At 42.0% G+C, this 16041-nt stretch overlaps 1 protein-coding gene across 3 annotated transcripts in view; it reads left to right on the top strand.

The window, feature by feature from the left end:
• phkb (phosphorylase kinase, beta) overlaps positions 1-16041 on the top strand; it is a 90327-nt gene that overhangs the window by 7264 nt on the left and 67022 nt on the right. For all 3 annotated transcript variants that reach the window (XM_068730717.1, XM_068730715.1, XM_068730716.1), the window contains 4 exons: positions 5252-5390; positions 10009-10108; positions 13993-14100; positions 14959-15039. In XM_068730717.1, the coding sequence (XP_068586818.1) occupies positions 5252-5390; positions 10009-10108; positions 13993-14100; positions 14959-15039 (428 nt within the window). The remainder of the gene's footprint in view (positions 1-5251; positions 5391-10008; positions 10109-13992; positions 14101-14958; positions 15040-16041) is intronic.

The following is a 16041-nucleotide window of genomic DNA, read 5'->3' as shown; positions in this document are numbered from 1 at the left end:
GCTGTGAACAGTGTGTTAGATTGCACATTTACTTAAATACTGGAAACATGCTGTATTCAAAGTTAATATACAATATATCAGGTCTCTAAATCTGCAAAGTAACTAAAGCTGCCAAACAAATGTAGTGGAGACCAAAGAACAATATCCACAATGTAGTGGAGTAGACGTATAAAGGAGGAGAAACTTGAGTAAAGTACTTCAAAATTGTACTTATGTACAGTACTTGAGTAAATGTACTTGGTTACATTCCACCACTGTCTAAGCCAAACATCGTCTCTTGACTTTAGCTCCTTACGTTAAATAGATGTAGATCTTCTCTCCTCGTCTCAGTTTTTGGAAAGAAAGCAAATCAGCGTATTTCCCCCCAAAAATATGAAATCAACATTGCTTTCTTAGATGTTGCTACTCTGTCAGCATTTCTGTTGTTGTTGGGTTTTTTTATGGCCACTGCATTTGTTTTCCATTCAGTAGTACCTCATGTCACGGATGCTTTATTGCAGGAAATATTATGCCAACGTCAGCAGGAGTAGACACAGAAGTAATTGTTGAGGCTCGAACAGTGAATATCACAGTTTGTGTATTTCCATTTTTCTCCTGTAGCATCTGCCGTGGCACTGAACGGATACTATCTCACTCTTTCTATCTCTTCTTTTTTTCTCTTTTCAATCTATCGCTCAGTGTGTGTTTTTTTCTTCTTCTTTCTCATCATCTTCCCTCATTTTCTCCACGCTGTCGGTGCAGTGAAATGGCCCATTGTAAAAGAGCAGACTGTGTGCGTCTGAGACATTAGCTGCTGATTTAGTGGGACATTAGCTTGATGGATGGCTTGGCAGAAAACTCCCAACAACAGTTGATTTGCATCCAGAGAAACTTGCAGTGTGAACAACTGAAGAACGTGTGACTTCCCGCCACAGCCCTGTTTTGCAGAAGATGAAACCTTGAGATACCGGTCAATTCCAAACTGTGTGGTATCAGAGCTCGGCAACCCATTTCATCCTGGGCTTATTTTGTGAAACCCGTGTGCTTCAAAGAAATTAATTATTGTATCAAACCTGAGTTATTGCAGATGACACATTTTTCAGATTTCTGAGAAAATTAAACTAGAGTTGAGTAATACTATAGTTCATTTTTAAATGTTTTATTTGCGGAAGAGTTTTACAGTATCTCCAAATGTAACCGCTGTTAGTTCAGTTGTATTTCACAAATTCTTTGACAAAGCATCAAGTAGGTGAACTGTTGTTACATTTCCTTTTATCTTCATAACATTTTTTGTAAGATCTATGAACATATATGCGTACATATTTGACTTTTCGACATCACTTTTTTTTATTGCCTATAGCATAGCATATCATGGTGCTTCCTACTGTTTGCATGTGGTCAGTTAAACCTGAGAAAATTACCCAGGGTGCTCTTTGAGAGCTTATCATACAAACACTGGCACCAATAATATAAATCTTAGTTAATGTAATAATGGATAATTAATTTACTGACCACAGTTTCTTGGCGTATTTGTGGTCAAGGAGACAGACGGCACCAAAAGCAATGTGTGGTACGGATGTCTCTGTGGAGTGTGATGACCAATACGTCTCACAGCCTTTTAACAATCTACCACTAATGTAGCCGCAGTCAGAATTAGTCTGTACCCAAAGGCACTCTCCTATCACTGTTTAGCAATCCAGATGAATCTGTAGTGTGTGTGTGTGTGTGTGTGTGTGTGTGTGTAACACGTCATTACTCTATGCTGAGATCGTAGAAATAGAATAGGAGCCATTTGTATGTGTACCGTTGCCATTACAACCGTCGTAACGGGCTAACTTTCTTATAGACCGACTTGTAGCAAGTCGCAGACTCACTCATGCTGACATGACGTGTAAAACAACAGCGTCTGCGTCTAGTTTGTGTGTGTGTGTGTGTGTGTGTGTGTGTGTGTGTGTGTGTGTGTGTGTTTTCACGTGCGCATGCATGTAAATGTGCACTTTTAGTGCGAGGCGTTGGAGTGCCGGAGAGTTTTATTAATATTCTGCCTAATTCACCCCATCAACCTCTATATCTCACCGCCGATGTGCCTGTCGCCTTCAATTGACCGATAACACAACACACACACACACATGTCCATGCGCCGATATAGACTGGCAATTCACGCCCCCCGTCTCTCTCTCTCTCCCCGTACCCGTTACTTTTGCTCTCTTTTGTACTCATAGACACACACACACACACATCCTCTATATCTGTCTTTCCCTCACCCCTGTCCCCTTCCGTCTCCCTCTCCATCAGTCTCTCCCTCTCTGTCTCGTTTGCTGCGTTACAAACGACAGTGCAGAATGGATGTCCCCGTCATTTGCACCGGCATAATGTTCTGATGAAAAATGAAGTGATCCCTCCAGACAGATTAGTCATCAGTGAGGGGACCTCTGCAGGAGAGGTGTGTGTGTGTGTGTGTGTGTGTGTGTGTGTGTGTGTGTGTGTGTGTGTGTGTGTGTGTGTGTGTGTGTGTGAGAGAGTGTGAGTGAGAAACAGATGAATGACTTTCCCTGAAGGCTTTCTGTTTGAGTATGTAATATTTCAGCATATATTATTGGAGAGCGCCGATCTGTTCGTATTGAAAGCTTCCATCCGTTGTTCTGTCCTCAGTAACTAATGCTGAGCATGAACTCAGGTGAACTCGAACCATCTTGGTTTATCTTTGCTCATCCATTTAGTGCAGCCAGACTTCACAAACCCCCCCAGCTGAAATATGTCTCCAAAGAAAAGACTTTGGTCGTCACCAACCGCAGAGCTTTCCAGTCATTCTGGTGGCACTAAAACAAGGACTAGATTTGAATACTTTCCTTTTACGCTACCTGATGCTGGCAGAGTACAGCAGGGATTCCAACCCATGATGCTGTTTGGTTTTCAGGGCTCAAGACGTCTAGTCGTCTGGGTTAGCATGGTTTTAGACTAGATGTCTAATTGTGTTCTGAAAGACAAAATCACCAAATTAGTACTGCACAGTAATTAAAAAACAAGGTCAAAGTTGTATTGTTTTACAATGAATCAGGTGTTTGACATTTAAAGGGATAGTTCACACCAAATCTAAAATATGTATATTTTTTTCCTCTTAACAGACCTTCTTATGAGCATTTTCATGTCGGAACTATTTTCTTTTAACCATCGTTCCTACATGAAAGCTTGTTGAGACAAGGTCCATGGATTATCTGGAGTAACCGGGTCATGATTTCTCGTCATCTCTATTTCTCCAACACGAGGCAACTCGGCAAAACAATCTAGATTGATAAGTAGCACTACTGTATTTTTTATTTTGGTAAGAACTGTCTCTTGAATCTAGTAAGGATTATACATCATGGAAATAAATTGAGAATATTGCATAGTGCATAAACAGGTAAATTATCAACAAGAAGGTGGGGCCCTGACTTTTCATCTAGCACAATCATCAGGTCAATATTTTGATTTCTCCAGGTTAAGACTTTAACTGTGACCAAATACCTGCCTACTGTTGCATTGTCATTGTGAGCCCGCTATCACGATGGCATTAGCATTTAGCTCAAAGCGCTGCTATGTTCACCCCTATGAGTGAACATAGCTTCTATAGTGCAATGTAAATACTTAATTAAAAATGTTTTTCTGATACACATTTCTCCTTTTTTTTTTTTTATTGCACCTTGTGCGATTTGAAAATGGCAGGAGGCCATATTGCGATTTCGATAAGAGTTAGATTTCTTGTGCAGCCCTAGTATTATTTCATATCACTAAACCATTGGTGTGTGTGGTTTTTCACCGGGTAACATTCAGGAAGCAAGATGTTGGGTCAAAGTTTATGTTAAAGACACAGACATGCAACACATGAAGAAGTTTCCTTGGCTGATTTTCTAATTTCCACTCCAGAAGAAGAGAAAGACGACAGGTCATGCAGCGTTGTGTTTTGTAACTGCTTTTTAAATATATGTGTGAACAGTAAAGCCTCTCAGAGGGAGACCAGAGGTCAAAGTCAGCCCCCATCGGAGCTGGAATAGATTCTGTGTTTTGCTCCAAGTTCCTTCAGCAGGGTAGAAGTTCACATAAATCCTCGTTCTCTAGTTGAAGCATCTAAATCTCCCTCCATTGAATTAGATAGATAGTTTATACCCAATTGGAAATGAAGCTCGTTTCTCCTCATGTGAGTCCATGTTAAGTCTGTAACTGGTGGTGAAGTATGTGCACACACCACAAAGCAAGTCAGCTTGCATAACTCCATGTCTGTCTTCACAATGCCTTGCAAAACACTGACATGAACATCAACTGACTCTTGCCAGCTTGTAAAGCACAATCCAAGTATTTTGAGGCGCAACAATGGCACCCTGAGTCCAAGTGATATTCCTCCAGGAATCGTTGTTTTTCTTTACAGTCGCAGCCGTTCACACTTTCCATGTCGCCGTTCACACCGTTGCTCGACTTGACTAAGCATCCATCTGTTATCACACTCCTACAGTGTATACTGTACATGCCAAAATAACGCAAACAGAGCTCCTCTCCAAGTGACTTCATCACACGAACGTTTGTTTTCCTTCATCAAAGAAGAAAAAATGTCTGCCAAATGTCTTTTGCCCAACCTGAACATAGTTTGATTAGATTTATTTGAGCATTGAATATGCATAGGAAGTATTCAGAGAAGAAGCATGAAGCGGAGGCAACAGCTTCACAGCCCGAGGAAGGTCACGGGTCAGGGAATGTAACCCTCCTGGAGGAGCTGGATATATATTCTATTTCCGCAGACTAGCCCCGAAGTAGAGAACATATACGCTGGTAATCCATCGCCGTGTCCTCTCTGCCCACTGCTTCTTGTCCAGCTGATGAAGCAAAGCACATGTGAACATCTCAAACCTGGATCAAAATAGAGGCTTGCGTAGGTGTGATGGGAGCGATGCTGCTTGAGAGCGTTACCACTGTGTAGGAGTGGAAACAAACCAAGGTCTCCGAAAGTGTGTGGGGGCATGGAGGTGTGCGTGCTCTTTAAAAAAGCAGCATTCTCAGGGAAGACTAGACTTGTTCGTCTTCAGTACATTGGGTGCATTAAGCTGCACTGGCTGCAGAGAAAAAAGAAGAGTCACATCAGCTGTTTTGCAATGGACCAGTGCTAGCTAGCATGCTGTGGTCTAGCGGTGTTATCTTCACTGTTTCCTATAGTGTGGGTGTGAGTAGATAATACTAGCATTGCAAGAGTTGTTGCCTCACCAACACTTCCTCTGTCTCTTCCTCTCTGTCTCCTTCCATCCAGTCAAGACGACCATTCTGAACTACCAGAGTCCAACCACCGGCCTTTTCCCGGTCAAAACATGCCCCACCTGCAAGGAGGCCAAGGTCCGGGACTCCCTGTTCTGTGCTGCCAGTGCCTGGGCCCTGTCTATGGCCTACCGGTTAGTACACAAAGCACACTCATTTGTGTTCATTATTACGGTTTAATTGGGACTTTTGACTCCCTGCTTGGTCTCTAGGGCTTTGAAATGATGCACTAATTGGTACACACAGTATCCTATAGATGTTTGAGGATATTTTAGAGCTGACCCTGGTCCATCCCGAGGTCTCGCCCCAAGATGTACGGGGGAAAAAAAAAGTGATCGCCAGATTGACCATTCACTTTGTTGCTGTTTTTATGGGTTTTTATAAGGCTGAAAAAAAAAAAGCCAAGACCCTCAAACTCTACACAACAGTGACACAACTCAATGCACGCCACCTCAACATGTGGAGAAATCCAAAGCTTGACAGGCGTGCCATGCCTGTATATGGTTGCTAAGCTGTGATTGGACAATCTGTGCCAGGGGAGGGGTTTAAGTTAAAAAAATGTTTTCCCTTTTTAGATTTTGAATCTCATTTCAAAGGGGTTCCTGGTCAAAATGGCAGCGTAAAAGTTTCACACAAGCACCACATATAATGACAAATAACAGACTTTAAAAAAACAAGAAAGCAAAAAGACAAAAAAACAACATAAAAAAAAATCACATAGAAGAGATGACAGACAACAAACAAACCAGCAAACACATCAACAGCATCAACCAAAGAATTGTCATTCAGTGTCAGGACAAGTACATTCAAATGATCCTTTGAGCTGTTTTTAAAATCTTTGATGATCTATATATATAGATAATATATATAAATATTTATATATATAAATAATCTAGTTTGTCTCTTTATCTCACCAAAAACGTACTTTAAAAGCGGTTTCACCAAAGATGTTGCTGTTTCTAGGACTGACGTACCTAATTTGTTCGCATGACTGGAGGTATCAGTTACTGATAATATATGAAAAACCTAGAGATCATGTACTTTGGGGCCAGTAAACCGTTGACACAGAAAAACCTAAATTCTTGGTGTGCAGTGGGATATGTTGAGCAAATGTAGTCATTTTGGCTTGCTTGCTGCTATATGCAGTAAATAATAGGTACTTCATTTTGGGTGCATGTGCGAGTGGACAATAAATGACATATGAAATGCCATAGATAAATAGGGCGATAATATATTTATTACATATGTCTCTTTTAGGCTGATAAAATCATTGTTTATTTTTTTGCAAAATCTGCAGCTGAGATTTGAATATTTCTCCTTAAGTTGTGAGAGACACTGTGTTATAAGGCTCCATTGTACTACATTTTTTTCCAGAACCACAGCAATGGTGACGTAAAAGGGACATGAAAATGGATGGATGGATCACTTCTAGTGTCTTTATAGAGCAGAACAGTCCAAGAGCCCTTAGTTACATGGGTCCCTTCATCTTCTTTGACTTTTGGTTTTGTTGCACTCTCCTCTATTTCATGCTCACTGACCCTGATCTCTAATCGGCCTCTGTCATTCGAAGGCTTTGCTTTTCAAACAGTCGGGGTTGTTGGTCTAAGAAGAACACTTTAGAATTTAACTGAGAGGCCCCAAACTCCTTTATCAACCGTCCCTGCACTTTATGTCTGCATTTCCTCCGTGATTAGTTTCAAGGGAAAAGAGCACTTTCACGAAATGAGCCTGTAATAGGACAGAGGAGGAAAGATGGAGAGAAAGATACGCAAAGAGAGAGAGAGAGAGAGAGAGAGATAGAGAGAGAGAGATTGGGAGGATGGAGACAGAGAGGGAAATGGAGAGAAGGAGATACTAAAGGACGAGATGGTAGATGGGTGGGAGAGAGAGGGAAAGAGAGTGAGGGGGCGAGGTGGGCAGAGGGAGAGATCAAGCAAATGGAGAGATAAGAGTCAGGGGGAAGAAATGGGAGATGGAGTGAAGGGATGAGATGGAGGGGGGAGACAGATAGGGAGAGCGAGAGAGAGAGAGAGAGAGAGAGGTAAAAATAGAGTGTACTGCAGTGATGTGACCAGAGGCAGATCTCAGTCATCAGTCATGGCTGCCTCCTATTAGAATTGTCACTGGGATTTAATTAAGATGATTCTCATCTGACAGGCTTGGCTAGTGCCATTACTTACTTCACGCCCAGCTGCTGTGTGTGTGTGTGTGTGTGTGTGTGTGTGTGTGTGTGTGTGTGTGTGTGTGTGTGTGTGTGTGTGTGTGTGTGTGGCACTTGGATTTGTCACAAACTCCTATTTTAAGTAGACAAAGTTGTATTCATCACCCCTGGCCCAGTCACATTTTATGCTTTATTTTGTTACATTTTGTGATAATACTATTATTATTATTTAGTTTTTTTCCCACATCACTATTTTGATTCCATACGTTTCAGAGTAGTGGAAAGAAAACATCCAAAAAGCACATTTAGGTGTTTATTTATACTGCAAATAATAATAATGATAATAATAAGTCTTAATGTAAGTAATCAACTGGGGAAGTTTCATGGTGAAATATATAAGTAGGACCTGAAGTGTCAAAATGTATGTAATTTTACAATACATATCTTTAAAGGCAATTTTCTCAAAGTGAGTATTTTCTCTGAGCCACAAATCTCCACTTCAGACATACACCAAACTTTCCCATTTCATTCCTATCTATATTCTGAAGGTTTTTACAGAGGGGTTAGTTCATACATCATTCATAACCTGATTTATAGAACCTTTTATTACTGAAACCATGACAGAAATAGATTTTTTTATTTCTGACTCTAATATTTCAACAAAGTGAAATAAGAATTTTGCACTTGGCTTCATCCAATGTTCAGATTTCTGTTCTGGAAATGTATGCTAATGAGCACATATTTGATAAGATAGTGCCTCATTTGCATATTGAAACATACATTTCCAGTAAGATATCTATTAGTCTTATAAATCTTTACCCTATTCACCTGTAGTGTCCCCCTCTTTATTAGGGCTGGTTTGATGAGTTGGTGTTAATATTATCTTGTAACCTTTCTGACACCCATTGTGTTTTCCTGATTAATCTTAATTCAATTTGAAGAGCTGGGTGTGTTACTGTAACCCCTGGCCAGTGTCGGATCACCTCATGCACATCACAACGTTGGATACTTGTAGTTCAGTAATGAAGTGCTTGAAAACAGGACGCTGGCAGATGAGAAGCCGCCTGCTGTATCCTCTGCTCTCACTTTTGATGGCAGAGGGTCACGTCTAAAAGACGTGCGTGTGATTAATGCAGCGTTTACCACTGAAGCTTCACCTCCGCGGCGCGCCTTCCCTTTGTCGATGCCCAAAGTCACTGTTAGCGCGACCTTTGTAATGTGCATCCGAGATCTGCCAGCCCCACCAGGATTGTGCTGACTCCCACTGTGGTCACTGCAACCGCGACCGATTGACTCCTGGGAGGCATCTTGGCAATATCGCTCTCTTGAAGGCACATTTATTAAAAGCGTTTGTGCTCACAATTTTGGGGTGATACGTATGCGAGTATAACGCTGAAGGTTTTTAAAGGCTTTACAAACTGCACATTGATTTTCAGCCACTGTTCAATGCCACTGATGGATTCTTTAGGCAGGCCACATTCTGACAAAACAGTTGCTAGTTCAATTCCTTCTATCGACAGTCACTAAGGTCGCTTTCACACCTTTAGCTGACTTTTCCAGGAAAGCGATTGCTTTGTGGTGCTCTTCTGATATGTGCTCACGCTGACGTCTTTCAAATGAATAAAGAGGAGTAAACATCACATAAAATGACAGCTCATTCACATGGCCGCTTAGGTGACAGTCAGACCGCATAATCAGCACCGCACGGACCCACGTGGGAAAATCCATGTCTAGAGACTGACAGCAATTCGTTCGGCACTTTATTGCACTTTTGTTTATCCTCTCCGGTGGGCACCGAGAAGAAATAAGTCCTCGTGAGTATTATTATTTGAGACTTGAGCAACTGGAGCTCCTATGTCATAAATAATGATGGACAGGTAGAGAACCCCCCTCTTTTTCATGTCCAGGTCCGGCTGTTTGTTGTGGCAGCACCACAAACCAATTGAAAGCTTTCACACAGCCCAACAAAACCAAACCAAAGGCCGATAGTTTTTGTTTTTTGAAGCACCATCTGGCTCGACTCGACTTCAGGATTATTCCGGATTAATACAAACTGTACAACTCTACAAACATTAAACTCCCCAAGTTAATTGCTGAAGTCTGACAACGTGGCGGCGTCACTAGAAAAGGGTTCAGATGATTGTACAGGTTTTAAGCAAACATCCATGTTAGCCTTTGACCTCCAGATGAAGTGTTTCAGATAATCTGTCTAAGCCGTAGGTTTATTTACCTTTATAATCATCATCTGACTTCTTGCAGGTTTTTTTTGCCCCATTTAATTAACTTTGTTGTAGTGATGACATAATGTCCCCAAATCACAGCGATTACTTTGGTGAGTAAAATGTAAAATTTAACTACATCAGCAAGATCCGACTGGTAATAAACCAGAATCGTTCTTTAAAATCTGTTCCTGTGCTCTTCATGTGTTCATCATGTGCTCTTCATGTGTTCATCATGTGCTCTTCATGTGTTCATCATGTGCTCTTCATATGCTCTTCATGTGTTCATCATGTGCTCTTCATGTGTTCATCATGTGCTCTTCATATGTTCATCCACTCACTGTGTTCTCCCTGTTCCCCCCCGCTATGCAGACGCATCGACGACGACATGGGGAGAACCCATGAATTGGAGCATTCCGCCATCAAGTGCATGAGAGGGATCCTCTACTGCTACATGAGACAGGCTGATAAGGTACGTTTTGAGCCGACCCCCGCTCAGCTCCCGCTCTCACACTGTGCGGTGTTTGCATAAAAGCACACTGCGATTACACACTGTACTGCAGATCAAAGGTGTATTCCTGAGCCGCTATTCATCAGAGCCTCTCAGAGCACTGGACACATCTGGTTTCCTCTTTCATATCATAGCAAATAGACAACGGGAGCCGGTTGCTTTAGTCCTAAGGGCTTAATAACCCGGCAATCTGTTAATTGCCAAAGACTTTTGCTCCAGAGGGGGAAATTTCACGCCACGTGCGCAGGAAACCTGATGTGTGCGCATGAGCAGGCTGTGAATGGAAAATGGCCATTTTACATAACCAAACGCAGAACCAGATATGTCCTTCGTTTGCATGCTGTTTTCTATTCCTCACCAATGACATTTTTAAATCGAGCAGCTGGCCGTGTCCCTGTGTACGTGCGTGTGAACGTGCACGTGTACGTGCGTGTGCCTTTGACAGCCATTCTGTTTCATCCTGCCTCGACCTTGACGACCTAATTTAGGGGAGAGCTTTCCAGTGTCTTAATTACAAAGCTGCGTTTACACAGTTAATTACACAGAGCAGCGTTCGTTACGGCCCCGTCTCCACCACTTACCAAGAACATGGCATTTTTAATGGAGACGTGACACAGGGCCACTGCTGGGCAAATATCGCAGAGCAAATACAACAGCTGGGCCCCGCAGTCTGGCTATAGTGTGTTGGGTGTTGTTTAAGGACAATTTTTCTCAAGTTCAAAGTTGTTTTTTTTCATTTTGCACAAACAAATAGTCAAAGTCACTTTGTTGGTAAGGTTCATTTTTGTCTGGAAACCCACAAAGCGAGCCAGAGGATGCAAGGGTAAAATGTCGTTATTTTTTTGTTAGGCAGCCAAAAGCATTGGATTTTGACACTGGAGACCAGCTTACGTGTTGTTACTGTGATTCAGGCCACTAAAACACTTCTTGGTTAGGGATAGTCAGCAGTGGTTGAATATAGGGCTGCAACTAACGATTATTTTAATAATCGATTAATCTGTCGATTATTTTTTCGTTTAATCGATGAATCGGCGGGGAAAAGGCGAGTGAATAAAAACGTGTCTTTAGTCTTGCAAACTATACCACCCCTGCTTTACTACTGTTATTAACGAGCTAACGCTAACTTGTCATGCTTGTCAAGCTGGATAACGAGTAAACACCAGCAGCAGAAGAGCTACTGGAGGGACGCTATGTTCCTCACTTCAAAACGGAACAACAGTAGGATTCTGTAGTGACTTACTCTGCTGTTGAACTCCCTTCCTCCTCATCAAGGACTCCAACATGTTTATGTTTCAGGTGCTGAGTCATCGCCGTGGTGCTCCTGTGCCGTGCTGTGTCGCTTTTGCATATCTTGCAATTAACACACTTTTTCGATTTATTTAGTGTGAAATGCTGCCACACCTTGGATGACTTAGGTCGTACTGATTTCTCTTCCTCCGCCGTGTGTTTCAGAACAACGTTACAAGTCTCTCCGATGGTCTTTCCTCTACCTCCGCTCTACTCCGCGGAGTAGATTCGATTCGTTGTTGCAGCCCTAGTTGAATATTGGAGGGAAAACTAATGAAATAGGTTGATGCTTTGCATATTTTGCATATTTCTTTCGTAGTAACATAATATTTCCAACAAAACATTACATTACAAAAGTTACAGATTTCAACTTTATTTGATTGTGTAATTGATTTTATTGTTACACAACAACATTTCACAAAATGCGACATTTCACAAATACAACATATCAAAAACACGATGGCATTCCTGAAGTACTGCTGTAGGCTGACTTTATGTCTTTGCCATGAGTTGTTTTGGAAAATCAAATGTATCTCTTTTGCATCCAGAAAGGACAAGGAATGGCCTGGTTATTGGTTTAACAAGATGCAAGGGTTTTTTTTGTATATAGATGTAAAATAAATGCATGAAGGCGGACTTTTACAATTTCCTATTGCCGGAATGAAGTAGCAGAAGTTGAAGTGTTTCTCTAATTTGAAGCTCGTATTGGCGCATTGCAGCACTTGAAACAATAAGCAAGACCTGGGGCCTCTCAGAATATCCCGAGAGTAGAGCCACTTGACACCGTGGCGCTGCATGAGTGGGAATCAGAGAGATCTCTACACAGAAATAGGTTTAATAGAAACATAAACAGCAGTACCTATCATTAGCTGCTTACAGAGGTAGCTTTTCCCTCACTATCACACACACACACACACACACACACACGCTGTGGGATGGCAGGAAGTGGAGCAGTTTGAGCAAAAGTGGGACAGAGGGTCTCCACTCTGACCTGACGCGGAGAGAAAGACAGCGAGAGAGAGAAAAAGGTGTCCAGAGGTAGAAAAGAGATAAAGATACACAGACAGCAAGAAAAAGGGAGAGTGAATAATAGAAAGTACTGAGAGAAGATAGGTAGAAGTGAGGTGAGGGAGGTAGAAAGAGAAAAATGGAGACAGCGAGTTGGGGCTTGATGATGAAGAGAGCAGGGAGAGGGGAGAAACAAATGATGTAAAAATGGGACAAAGGGCCAATTATTTATAACTGCGCGACGCGACTGGTGGCCCAGCCGTAATTTGGGGTGCAGTCGATTCAGTGCAGCACACACACACACACACACACACACACACACGGAGACAGAAACAATTCACTGAACACTAAACACGACAAACACCTTGTTCTGTTTTTTTTTTTATGTGTTCGTCGTAAACCAAGTGGTAGTTTGGTCACCCTTAAATCTGACCCCTTATCAGTTTGGGAGCAGACTATGCTATGTTGTACAGTATACATCATATTGACGGTTCCAGTTTATTCTATATGAGAAACAACAGATTATATGTGTCACTACAGTGTTTATGGATTCATGTTGTCCTGCATTGTGGGAATTTGAATATGGCCTTAAAGGTATAGCATGTAATCATAGTGTTGGTTGCTGTTTGCAAACATAACATTCAAAATTGTGAGAGAGAGAGAGAGAGAGAGAGAGAGAGAGAGAGAGAGAGAGAGAGAGAGAGCAGCGGTGGTCGAGAGAGCAAGAGATTGAATAATGAGAGGGACTGGCGCAAATAACCACATCCACACCTCTTCACTAACATGTGGGAAGGTGTCGCATTTTGAATGAATGCAGCGCAGGGGGGCGGGGCAAAGCGCCGGTGTTTGACCTGGGAATGAGAACAGGCTGCACACCCCTGCGGGTCATTGTGGGGGTTCAAATGCTCAGCAAAATAAGACAACAAGAGGAAATACAGGCATAGGGCAGGGTCTCTGCAGATACACACAGCGCCACACACTTCTAATGGCTCATAAGTGAGGATTGAGAGGGATTTTTGTATCAGGCAATACATTATTTATTATGAAATTGTCGCATATGTACCCTCAACATATCCCCTAGCCTATACCCTCGGAAAAGAAGATGCCAATAATGACACAGCCACGAATAAGTAATAACTCCTCCACCATGAGGCTTATTTATGCATATTTCTGGGCTCCTTTTAAAGATGAGGAGCAACAAAAAGATGAATCTATTGTAAGTGAATGACAGAGGAAGTCTGTTGAAAGGAGTTCAAGTACCAATTGAGGTTTCATGGTTAGATGTAAAAAATGTGGACTCCTCAGTATACAACAACAAACAAAACACCCATTGGAGCATGACAGACGTTACCATGACAGTTAATTACCATGCATTGACGCAATACGCAAGGTTCCTAATTATGTGTCATTGAATGTGTTCAAGACTGCTACTGTGGTACACTGTGCCTCTTGTAAGAAAATGTCTGTCCCCCCCCCTCCCTGCTCCGTGCTTACCCTTGACCCTCTCTCTTTCATCCTGTCCTCTCGGTCTCCGTGTGTCTCTCTACCAGGTGGAGCAGTTCAAACAGGACCCCAGCCCCTCCAAGTGTCTGCACTCAGTGTTCGACGTAGTCACTGGCGACGAGGTGCACACCTACAGCGACTACCACCACCTGCAGGTCAGCCAGCGAGCAGACAAGTGCAGAAAATGAAGCAAACCCTCAGTTGAAAGACCGAAATGAAAATGTTTTTTTTTTTACGCAAAGTGCATGTGCACATTGTGTACGTGTGCGTTTTGGGATATGTGCATTACTATCTGTGCACCTCAACGAAATATCCAGATGGAATGTTGACGTCTGTAAAGGCTAGGAGCTTCTTAGGGCTAAAGAGACACGTTTTTATTGCACGTTGTAAAGACCGTAGAGTAAAATCCCACCGCATTACTCGTGTATTGTTTCTCTGATCACATAAAAAAGAAAATGATTTCACTGGCTGTGGTAAGGGAAGAAACTCGGCCGCATGTTGGCATGCATTCACAGTTGGAAAATTGACTTGTCCTCAGAGGTGGATGTGCATTAACTGGACACTAAAACAGCGTATTCCCCTGTCAATGGTGTTGACAAAGGTCAAATTGGTGTGTAAGGTTTGGATGAGGACTTCATTTCTCGTGAAGGGCGGCTAATACATCAAGAGAGCTAAATAGAAAATCTGAATTATAATGCTGTTACGAAAGAAAACTTCACAAATCATCAGAGCTGTGTATTTGTTAAACACTTACTGTACACACATTTATGCCTTGGTTGTGATTTATTCTCCAACAACTTTGCAAACTGAAGTAAATTGCGTGATTGATGATACCAACCCAATGCCAAAGGCCTAATAGCTAATATAAAGCTCACGCCTCAGTCTCTACACTGTGGGAAATCAAAGACACCCGTATTGACGAATCCTGAAATATCAGCCAGTGTACAAATGACAGTGATTTTTTTTTTAATGGTATCTTATCCACTCTGTCCTTCCCTCTGTCATTGCTGCAGATCGATGCCGTTTCCCTGTTTCTACTGTACCTGGTGGAGATGATCTGCTCTGGTCTGCAAATCATTTACAACACCGATGAGGTAAACAAGGCGCTAAAATGACTGCCGAGGTAATCGATGCCGGACACCGGGGGATTTACGCCCAGTCCTGGCTATTGTTTGATATCCTTTGGCTCATCTACGAGCAGCAATCAGTGTCCAGCTTGAGTCCCAAACTGTTTACTTCTCTTCTTCCAACGATAATTACACATTGAACAGAATGCTGCTGTCGTAATGTTCAATTTGAATTTTGAATTTATACATGAGAGATTTTTCAAATGAGCGAAAACAGGTTTAACTTTATTTTCGTCTCAATTTTGGTCACTTGAAGTCTAACCTTTAAGCCATGCTAGTGTGTGCTCGAGGAACGGCAACGTCTGTCTCTCGCTCCACCACTTTGACCTCGACTGAAATATCTCAACACCTATTGTGTAGATTGTCATGAAGACAACCGTGGTCCCAATAGGGTGACTGGCTTTGCTGATCTGCCACTAATTTGTCCAATACTTTGTTTTATGACCTCTCTGCAAAACTAATTCCCACTATCATCAGCTGTACTTATGCAAATGTTAGCATTAAGAAGATGAAAGTGGTAAACATTACTACTAAACATCAATACACCGATGGCCATTATTAAGTACAGCGACACAGAGCTGCTAGCTTATCTGCAGACCTGTAGTCTTCTTCCTCTGTAAATGACTCGACAGCAAATATCTCAGAGCACCGTCGAACCAAATTAGATATACATCATCCTTATACTCGACATATTTCGAAGCGTCTCTAAACTGCATTCTGACATTTACGAGAACCATTTTGTCTGTGTTGCTTGCACGTTAAAATTCCTATTGGGGAAATTGTACAGCACTAAAATGTATTCTAAAACAAATTGTGGGACCTAATGAGATTCATGAGTCTTAAATTGTGCGATGCTTCCTCCTGAAAATCCGACCAGATGCTTTAAAGTAAGAGCAAGGGATTTCTGAGGGCAGTTAGATGTACCCTAAATCCCCAGCAAATATCCCGGAGCAGACACAAATGCAGGAT

This window comes from Cebidichthys violaceus, unplaced genomic scaffold (genome assembly GCF_023349555.1).
Source record: "Cebidichthys violaceus isolate CVI_PGR_0920_01 unplaced genomic scaffold, fCebVio1.0.p SCAF_5, whole genome shotgun sequence".
Taxonomy (NCBI): domain Eukaryota; kingdom Metazoa; phylum Chordata; class Actinopteri; order Perciformes; family Stichaeidae; genus Cebidichthys; species Cebidichthys violaceus.
This window is presented reverse-complemented; position numbering and strand designations above follow the sequence as displayed.